Source organism: Lagenorhynchus albirostris, chromosome 9 (assembly GCF_949774975.1).
Source record: "Lagenorhynchus albirostris chromosome 9, mLagAlb1.1, whole genome shotgun sequence".
Taxonomy (NCBI): Eukaryota; Metazoa; Chordata; class Mammalia; order Artiodactyla; family Delphinidae; genus Lagenorhynchus; species Lagenorhynchus albirostris.
In genome coordinates this window covers 101,153,370-101,163,374 of record NC_083103.1, presented here as the reverse complement: position 1 = coordinate 101,163,374, position 10,005 = coordinate 101,153,370, and the positions used below count along the sequence as shown (strand labels likewise).

The 10,005-nt window shown below is 56.8% G+C and overlaps 1 protein-coding gene across 6 annotated transcripts in view; it reads right to left on the bottom strand.

Annotated features, from left to right (window-relative positions):
- Nucleotides 1–455: 455 nt before the first annotated feature.
- ST3GAL4 (ST3 beta-galactoside alpha-2,3-sialyltransferase 4) overlaps nt 456–10,005 on the bottom strand; it is a 33,131-nt gene continuing 23,581 nt past the window's right edge. The window contains exons 2-11 of one of the 6 annotated variants that reach the window (XM_060160748.1): nt 8,331–8,403; nt 7,973–8,081; nt 7,473–7,553; nt 7,179–7,276; nt 6,941–7,001; nt 6,405–6,500; nt 6,119–6,308; nt 5,293–5,436; nt 1,368–1,511; nt 456–1,115 (exon numbers count right to left, since the gene is read on the bottom strand). In XM_060160748.1, coding sequence (XP_060016731.1) covers nt 1,029–1,115; nt 1,368–1,511; nt 5,293–5,436; nt 6,119–6,308; nt 6,405–6,500; nt 6,941–7,001; nt 7,179–7,276; nt 7,473–7,553; nt 7,973–8,081; nt 8,331–8,346 — 1,026 coding nt within the window. In that variant the 5' untranslated portion in view covers nt 8,347–8,403 and the 3' untranslated portion in view covers nt 456–1,028. The remainder of the gene's footprint in view (nt 1,116–1,367; nt 1,512–5,292; nt 5,437–6,118; nt 6,309–6,404; nt 6,501–6,940; nt 7,002–7,178; nt 7,277–7,472; nt 7,554–7,972; nt 8,082–8,330; nt 8,404–10,005) is intronic. The other 5 variants (XM_060160749.1, XM_060160750.1, XM_060160751.1 and 2 more) reach the window with 5 other exon arrangements.

Below are 10,005 nucleotides of genomic sequence, written 5' to 3'. Positions count from 1 at the left end.
TCCCACTTAATCTGAGAAGGGAAACTTGGCTTTCTTTGTGTGTCTCCACCCCTGTCCTCAAACACACACCTCCCAGAATGAGATTTTGGAAAAGAGGCTGGTGAGGGAGAGGAAGGGAGGTGGAAGAGGGTGCTGGCGCTCCACCCTGGCATCCTCCTGCCCCTCCCTACCTCTGGAAAGTAAACCAGGATGCAGATGCCAGGCTCGGTGTCCAGCAGACAGGGCTGCTTGGAGCACCACTTGCTCGCCTGCTACGCCAGGGTGACAAAGCACGACTTGGCACCCACCAGGCACTGTACTCAGTAAATAATTATTTCCTGAATGACCCTGGCCCACTCTGGGCCTCAGTGGGTCTTTAACAAGCCTGTCGACTGCCGGGAGAGGGACCCACTGCTGTGGCCCACTACGCATCCGTGTCTTCTTTACTCTGAAAGGACACAAGGTATCACAGCTGCTTCTGTTTTAGGAAAAATAGTTTAATAAGTCTGAAACCCCTTTTAGGTCCTCTCCTCCACAGAAGCCCTGTGCCAGTGCTCTTCCCATGCCCGCTGGGAGGGAGCAGTCCTTCTCTGGAGGGCACCACCCGCTCCGGGCACCGCCCGCTCCAGACGCCTCGCCCTCCTGGGAGGCCTGCTCTGGGTCTAGGCCGTAGTGGGTCCATCACTTTTGTGTAAAAAGTGAGCAGAACACGGTAATATGCCCCCTTTTCTGGATGCCATGGGGCCAGCCCACAGCATGTTCCTACCCCTTAATTAAATAGCCCGTTAAATAATCTCCCGGCGCTGGCAGAGAGGGGATGCCACAGCAGCAAGCCCCGTGCCTGGCCGGGCTCCTGCTGCCTCAGGGCCGCCACCCTGACTCGATCTGGCCTCCACCGGAGCCGCCAGGGACACAGCCTCGTCTCAGACCTGGCCTCCTCCTACCCACACAGGGGAGGGTGAGTCCCAGCTGGGACCAGGCACCCCCCATAGCCATGGATGGGGGCACTCAGCAGGGTGAGCAGACGGATGGGTACAGCTCCTGCCCAGTCAGAAGTACGTGAGGTTCTTGACGGCTCCGATTTCCAGCATCCGCTTGATGGCCAGGGCCTCTTGGGAGACATTGTGGCCTGACCACTGTGGAGACAGCCAAGGAAGCCAACTGAGGAACTCCCAGGCAGCTACCTGGCCCTCCCCGTAGGCCCGCACCCCGGGAGCTCCATTCCCCACACCGGCTCTCGGAAGGAAGACAGAATACAGGGGACGCTGGCCTGGGAGTCCAGATGCCTTGGTTCCAGTTCTGACTCTCCGTGTGACCTCTCGGTGAGCTATCTCTGGGACCACCCTCACTCCCTCAGGGTCCCCAGTTCACCAGCAGGGACCACTTACCACCATGGACTTGAGTGTGATATACTCATAGTAGTGAATGGACTGCTTTTTGTGGTGGGCGTCTGGGTAGCCAAAGCCAGCGATATGCACCAGGTCACAGAGGTGGAGGGCCAGGGTGATGGCCAACAGCCCTGTGGTGGGCTTCTGAGGGACAAAGCGTGGGGAAGATATTAGAGGGAGCCTGCTCCTTTCAGCACCTCTAGGCCAGCGTTCTGCAACAGAACCTTCTAGTATCATGGAAACGTTCTGCATCTGTGCTGTCCTGTATGGCAGCCACGAGCCATATGGGGCTCATGCAGCTAAGGAACTGAACTTTTTATTTGATTCAATTTTAATGAAAATTTAAATTTAAATAGCCACATGTGGGGAATTCCCTGGTGGTCCAGGGGTCAGGACTCCGTGTTCTCACTGCCGACGGCTCGGGTATGATCCCTGGTCGATGAACGAAGATCCTGCAAGCCGTGCCTTGCAGCCACAAAAAACAAAAAAAAAGCCACACGTGGCTCGTGGCTACCATACCGCATACTACAGCTCAACACGTCTGGGGAGGGTTTGGGCCTTTGGGGATGATGATGGCCATCAAGATGACAAAAATGATAGTAATAATAACATCTACGATTTTCGGAGCACCTGCTATGTGCCAGACACTATGCTAAGTATTTCACCCCATATGCCACCTCATCCAGTCCTCACAAACACACTTTGAGGTACATAGTATTATTAGCCCCATTTTCCAGATGGGGAACTGAGGCTTACAACCGTTAAACAAGTCACTCAAGGAGTGGAAAGGTTCTGCTCTCCGTCTTGGAGAAACTCACCTCTCCTGGAAGCCCTGAGGCTCTCACATTTCCGGGCTGTGTGCCCTTCATGAGGGTGGGCTCTCCCTCCTATAAAGTGGGGACAGCAGTACCTCCCCCACCCCCTACCGTATGGGCTGCTGTGAGGACCTCACTTTCTCCACCCCTGAGCCATCCACGGGGATGGGCCACCTGATATTCTAACCTCACAAACCGCCTTCCTCAGCAGGGATGACCTGCCTTCCACTCCCCAGACCTTGTCAGATCCCCTAAGGCCAGGTGTTCCCCAGCTTCCCTTTCTGAGCTCTCCTATCTTTTCATGTCACTACCTGCCCCAGCCTTCCATTTCAGCCCTGTTGCTTTTACCGGCAACTGTGTTATCTCATCCGGTTCAGACCTCTGCCAAACCACACATGCGTCACCTTCTAGCAAACTCTTCTCTTCCCGTGTATTCCTGTAACTGTTAAACATATTACCATCCACCTAGTTGTGCTGGAAACTGTCACAAATCTCTCAATTTCACCTTAAAAGAAATGCTGTAGCAGAAGAATTCTAAGATGAAGCCCAATGACCCCTTGCCCTTGAGAGTGTGTGTAACCTATGAATATGATGAGATATATTACATTGTATTATATTGCTTAATGTGGCACAGTAGACTGTAAAATAGATAGTCCTGGTGGGCTTGACCTAATCTCATGAGCTTTTATATCTGGGTCTAGAGATCAGCAGTGGAGGAAGTGCGAGGTGTGAAGCACAAGAGGGTTTATCATGCATTGCTGGCCTGAAGATGGAGGGGACCAGACAGCAAGGTATGCAGACAGCTCTTACATGCTGAGGGTACCACCCCTAGGCTGAAACCAGCCAGGAAATGGGGACCTCGGTCCTGCAACCACAAGGAACCAAATTCTTCCAACAACAAGAATGAACCTGGAAGCAAATTTCACCCCCCGAGCCTCCAGAAAAGAACGCAGCCCAGCTGCCAACTTGATTTCAGCCTTGTACACCCTACGCAGAGAACCCAGCTGTGCCGTACTGGACATCCGACCTCCAAAACTATGAGCCAATACATGGGTGTTGTTTCAAGCCTCTAAACTGTGGTTATCTGTGAGGCAGTAACAGGAAACTCAAGTTCATCCCTTCCTCTCCCTCTTCCTCCTGCCAGGAGCTGGGTTCTGGTCCTAATCTCTGGCTTCCCTCTCTAGCCTTCACCCTCTGCCACCAGGGCCAGAAAACTCCTCTTTGCTGCCCCCCACCCAACTCCATGTGCACTAGAACTCAGTGCCAGGGGCGTTGTTTGGTCTTGCCAAATGAAATCCCTTTCCCCAATTCTCTGCTTGATGGGCCCCACGACCCCTTAGGGCCCAGCTCCAGTACCACCTCTTCCAGTGGCACCACCTCCAGACAGCCCCAAGCAGAGTTCCGCCCCTCCTCTGAGACCCCGCAGCCCTCGGAACAACCCTCGATCGGAGCGCTTTGCCATTCCGGGCTGCATCCTGCATGTCTATTCCGCTAGACTGAGTTTCCTTAGGGCAGAGGGCATGTCTTATTCCCCGTGCGTGCAAACTTGGGGCCTGGTGCTGAGCAGTCGCAAAAGCAGGCATTCAACCTAGGAAGCTGAATCGCAGTAGATATTCAGTAAAGAATAGAATCATGGGGAGCTCCCTGGTGGCCAAGTGGTTAGGATTCCGGTGTTTCACTGCCGTGGCCCAGGTTTGATCCCTGCCTGGTGAGGGAACTGAGATCCCGCGAGCCATGCAGCGCGGCCGAAGAAAAGAAAAGAAAGAATAAAATCGTTTATTCAAAACTTGGCAACTGTTTATCGAGCATTCACGGTGTGCCAACCTCCGTGATAAGCACATCACGTAATTACCTTTTAAATTTAAAAGGTCAGTACTCCTATTTTCCCCACCCCACAGATAAGAAAACCAAGGCTCTGAGTGGCTGACTGGCCCAAGGCCATACAGCAGGTAGCACCGTGAGTCCTGTCTATGTCTGATCATTACTTCTTTTTTTCTTTGCGGTACGCGGGCCTCTCAACTGTTGTGGCCTCTCCCGTCACGGAGCACAGGCTCCGGACGCGCAGGCTCAGCGGCCATGGCTCACGGGCCCAGCCGCTCCGCGACATGTGGGATCTTCCCGGACCGGGGCACGAACCCGCGTCCCCTGCATCGGCAGGCGGATGCTCAACCACTGCGCCACCAGGGAAGCCCTGATCATTACTTCTGTCTCCTACCTCACACAGCCTCTCTGAGGGCTCAAAGATACGGTGGAAGTACCTGCTTGGGAAGCTACCCAGTGTGCCAAAACCTGCCAGCAGAAGACCACTAGGGAGGGTTGTGCGAGCCGAAACCAAAACCAGAACTTGCAAACTGCACCCTGACTTCCCAAACTGTCACACCTACCAAACCATGATATGCAGGACCAACTGCATTCTCACATTCTTTCAACTCCTTTAGACCAATATGCTCCAAGACTGGATCACAGATGAAGTGATCAAATAGTAACCACTGGGCTCCATATCCTAAACATAAGATTACTGACTGTTGGGACTGCCCTGGCGGCCATGGCTCACGGGCCCAGCCGCTCTGCGGCATGTGGGATCTTCCCGGACCGGGGCACGAACCCGCGTCCCCTGCATCAGCAGACGGACTCTCAACCACTGCGCCACCAGGGAAACCCAGGACTCCACGCTTTTACTGCCGGGGGTGCGTGTTCAATCCCTGGTCGGGGAACTAAAATTCCACAAGCCGTGCGGCCCGCGGCCCAAAAAAAAAAAAAAAGACTACTGACTGTCCCAGCAAATCCCCAGTGTACAGATTCTGATCAGCGCCTGCCAAAGGCATCCTCTTCTTCTAGCACCCAAGCCCTAAAAATACCCTTCCCTGACTCCCCATTTTGGAGATGCCCCAGAGCATCTCAAGAGTGTGTGCCCTCCCTTGCTGTAAAAGCCAGAATACCTGCCTCTGATGACAGGTGTGCGCCTGGGGGCCGCGTGCTGCCGTCTCTGCTATTGTTTTCCCCTTGCCTGGGGTCCTCCCTGGCCTTCTGGAGCCTCTAGGAAGTCCCTCCTACTTCCCACAGAGAGCCCCAGCCCTCTGGCTTCCCGTCCGTCTGCAGCCTGTCGTCACCTGCTTAATCTTGTACGGCTGCTGTATCGGCAGGCTCAGCAGTTTGTCAGCTGCAATCTCCATGAAGAAGGGGTTGAGAATCCGAATCTGTTTGGGGTTGACGTCCCAGATGAGGGGAGGCTGTTTCCAGAAGCCCTTTCGCACCTAGGCGGGTGGGGGTGGGAGGGAGAGAGCCAGTGGGTTGAAACGGGGAGGGGGAGGGGCTTCTCCAGGGGACGGGGCCCCTGTGTTGACGGCACAGGCCCTCGGGAGCGCGGGGTGACGGGAGGGACGTGGAGGCCTACACCAGAGGTGGGAGAGGAGACCAGAAGAGAGGAGGAGGGAGAGAGGGGAGCGGGGCACCCCCCAGGGGAGGCCAGGTGCCATAGTGTGTAGAGTATGGGCTCCAACCATTGCCCGCTTCCAAGTATAGCCATGCAGGTAGAAGGGGCCAGCTGAACACGTGGCAAAAAATGGACAGTCGGACAGTTCAGCTGTCAACTGGATGGCAAAGAGACAGAGCGGACTTTCTGGAGTCCACCTAGAAGGACAGAGATCCCGACTGTTCTAACTGCCTCCACCTGGAGATGACTACCAACTGGTCCCTCTGCTGCCAAGCTTCTCACCGGCAGACATATTCTGGCAGCTCCTCTGTCCCAAGCAGCCTCGAGCTTAGGGTGCCCTTCGCTGCTGCTGTCTGACCCCTGCAGTAGAACACTGAGCTCACACCTTCCCCTTACTGGCTCCTGAGGACCGTGGGGCACACGTGATGGAGCGGCAGGGCCTGACCCGGGCGGCGCCCCCATCCCCAGGCTGCGACCTCACCCCCGCCAGTCTCCCTGCTTACGCGCTTCTTATCACTCAGGATGCTCTCAATCCAGTGGAAGTCCATGGCCTTGAAAGCTACCATGACAAGGAGTGTGTCAGGGTTGTCCTCCACTTTGGGATTGAAGTGGGCGGATTCAGGGTAGAAGAGACGCATGGTGGTCTTGGAGCCCACATCATTCTCGTAGCCAGCCACCGGTGCGCTGTTTAACCTGGGAGGCAGGGAGGAGGATGCCCGTCACCTAGAATCCCACTGGGTCTGTTTACCGTCGCCCCCAAACAGAAGAGGGAAGGGCGCTCATACAGACCTGATGACCACGTCGTACTTGTTGATGGCCTCTCCCAGCGAGCTGTTGCGCAGCCGATGCCCGTTCCCCACCACCACGCAGCGGCGGCACTTGAGGCTGCCCCGGGAACAGGGTGGTAAGACCCAGAAGGAGCCCCTGCTCCTGCCCCGGTCTGCCCAGGCCCCCTCAGCCCCTCAGCCCCTGGCCCCCACAGACCAGGCCTCTCCAAGGAGTCCTGCTTCTGGTCATGCCGAGCCTGCAGCCCTGGGCTTTCAAGGGGGAGGAAATTGAACAGAGCATGGAAGAGAGAGAGGAGGAGGGAAGGTGCCTGGGGAGTACCAAGAAGAAACCCCATTTCGGAGCCCCCGACTGCTGCCCAGGCCTGCCTGTTACCACGGCAATACCCTCAGCGGTCTCTGCCCACTCCAGCAGCCTGGTACCCAGGCTCAGCCGCCGTGGGGACTGGCGTGCCCGCCTCCCCTGGAGACAGGCAGGCTCACTGGGAGGTGCTGGACCGTGACGGTTTCACACTGGGGCAGGAGGGAGGGTCTCCTCACCTCTGGATGCTCTCTGGAACGGAGTAGCTGGTGACGGCCAGCACCCGGAGCAGTAGGTCTTCTACAAAAGAACCGCAATGAAGGGGCTGATCTCCAAAGGCTGCCAGCCCTCCCTGCCCTGCCCCCAGGATCTAGGCCTGGCTGAGAACCTGGGCGCTGGGACCACGGACAGCAGGAAACGGGAAGCTGTGCGGCCAAGGTGAGGCCACCATGCCCACCTGACCAGGCGGATACTTACCACTCCCCTTGGTCCCGTAGGGCAGCTCGTAGGCAGATGGCGTCTTGACCCAGAAATAATCCTTAAGCTGCAGAAAGACGGGCTGTTCTCGGGAGTAGCTGCGCCGAGGTGAAGGCAGGGTGGGGATGAGAAAGAGATTCATCTTCATGCCAGAAACTGGGTCAGACCCCTGACTCACATTACGTATACACACCGAGACCTCTCCCTCCCTCACAGGCTGCCCCTGGCCCACGTCCACCAGCACGGTTCCCTCCATCTAGCCAGCACCCAGGCCCACCCCGCATCCTCACGTACTTGCCAAAGAGCTTGGAGGCCATCCTCTCCGCCTCACCCTGGAGGCATGGCTCCTTCTTCCCTGGGATGGGAAAATAAAAGCTGGAGACAGAAAAGGAGAGAGGCAGGCGCTCCAGTCAGACCTCCCGGGCCCGGGGGCCAGCTTTCCAGGCAGCCTCCTCCTCCTCCCAGGGCACGTCGGCCCCAAGGCCCCGGAGAGCGACTCTCCGGCTGCAACGGTGTCAGCCCAAGTCCCACTTTGAAACCAAATCATTGCAAAGCCAGTTCTTTGTTCTCCTGAACTCCCTGGGTGAGGACCCCGGGGAGTCATCCCAGGTCCTACCCCCCAAAACCCACCAACTCCCCTCACAGAGGATCCTGGGCTAGTAGTGTATGGGAGAGGTCATGCCCTGGCTCTCTGAACCCTCCTGTCCCCCCACTAGGTCCCCACCTCATGACGCTCCATCCCTGAGCCCGGTTCCCAAGAAGAACCCACGGAAGGACATGAAAGGTGGACTCACAGCTCAATGTACCTGTCTTCTCGGGAGATGGAGTACCATACCATGACGACCAGGACCAGAGCCAGCGTGGCCAGGAGTTTCCAGCCTGCAGGGCGAACGCACGGAAGAGCTGGAAGCAGAAACAGGGAGGCACAGCCCCAGGCCACCTTCTCAGCTGCTTCAGCTGGGGCCCCTGCAAGGCCGGCTCACAGCAGGCCCTCGCCTGGCCCTAGTTCTCCGGCTCAGGGCTTGGACCCGAGTGTCTCTGCCATCCTTCAGGATGAAGACAGGGGCCCCTGGCTCCGTGTCGGTCCCTCCCCAACCCCCTGCTTCTGGGGAGCCCACCCCGCAGGGTGGGGAGCTCCTGGGGAATACTCACGGGACTTGCTGATCATGTTTCTCAGGTGCCAGGGTTCCTGGGGAGAGCTGTCATCCCGGCTGCCTCGGGCCACCTAGGAGGCAGGAGTCACAGGTGTCCGGTCAGCACCACAAACACTGTCGCCTAGACACTGGAGCAGGGCACACCCACAGCCTGCCTCTTCCCGCCTCCAGAAAGCACCAAGCTGCTTCCAGGGCGGCCATCCAGGGAGTGGCCCTCCTCACCCTGGGCATCTCCCTAACCCCTCAAAGGCAGCATCAGCGGTCCAGGCGGGGCCTACGCCCCAGAGAGGGAAACCAAGTCCCACCCTTCACGAATTCCGTCCCAGGCCAGACCAGCCTACCACAGCCTCCCTGGCATGGTTCCCCCCACTGTGTCCTATCCCTCACTTGGACCTCGGAAGGGTCAGCTCCAGGAAACAGATGTACCTCCACCCATTTTCTACATGAAAGTTAAGCTAACTGTACAAGGGCGTGATTCACATTGTACACAACTGAAGTTTATCTTTTCTCCACATCCAAGGCATTCCCTTGGTTCTGGCCACCGTCCACGCCTCTATCATCAATCTCTCACCATTCCACCTGAACAGATCTGCTCGGGCCAGGCCCTGGGGTGACTGTGGGACCATCAGATGGTCCACAAGTTCTCTTGCAGCCCTTCTAGCCTCTGGCTGAGTCCAAACAGAGTCCAAGCCCTCACCACCAGGTCCATGGGGGAAACTCAACGGAGGCAGGCTGTTTGAACAGGAGCGCGGAGAGTGAGAGGGGTCTGGCTGGTCAGAGGAGAGAAAGGAGACCCTTTCAGGTAAGGGCAGAGGCTGGCAAGGTAAGGACAGGGCTGTGGGAGGGGTGAGTTGCTACATGCACATCAACAGCGAGGTCCCTCCAGTCGCAAAGCCAGCCAAGGACCGTGCTTCTGAGTCACCGGGAAGAAATTTCTGCAGCTTTCACAGCCACACAGAGAGGCACGGGATGCGCGCAGAGCGCCAGTTTCTTCTCTCCATGACATCCTCCCCAAGGATCTGGGTTGTAGGAATCAGATGGGCCACATACTAAACACAGATTCCAGGGCCCTTTCCGGGGATAGGTTCAGCCAGCTGGGGTGGGACCTGGGATGGGCATCTTCACAAGCTGCCCACGTGGTTCTTTTGAAGGATCGGAAAGGGAGGGAAGCCCTAGTGTTTGTGCTCTTTTGGGGAGAAATGAAAAATCTCAAATTATTTCTCAATGGTGGGGGACCGCATCTGGACGAGGTCTGGTTTTGGTTAGAAATCATAAATCGATTATCCTCCGTAACACTGTCCTGTTATGGAATCGATGCTCTGCTCCCAGGGGTACTCCCCAGGCTCCACCCTGAGTCCGCAAATACCCAAGAATGAGAGTGTTGAGGGAAAGAGAAAGCCGGGTGGGGGAAAGGGATAGGGGTGGGGACCAGAGCCAGATGTTTTCAGCAGGGTCAGGAGGGCCCATCTCTGAATCCCAGTGGGGATGGGGGCTGGTCCTGTCCAGTAAAGAAGAGCTCTAGAGTTGTAATCAGCAGACCCCAGTGAAAGTCAAGACCTACTGCTTTTCCGAGGGTGGCCTGCCTCCCCGACCTACCCACAACTGCCAAGTCATGCCCTACCACGTTATCCCCTTCACACGCTTCTCCCGATCTGTAATTCGTTTAGTTACTT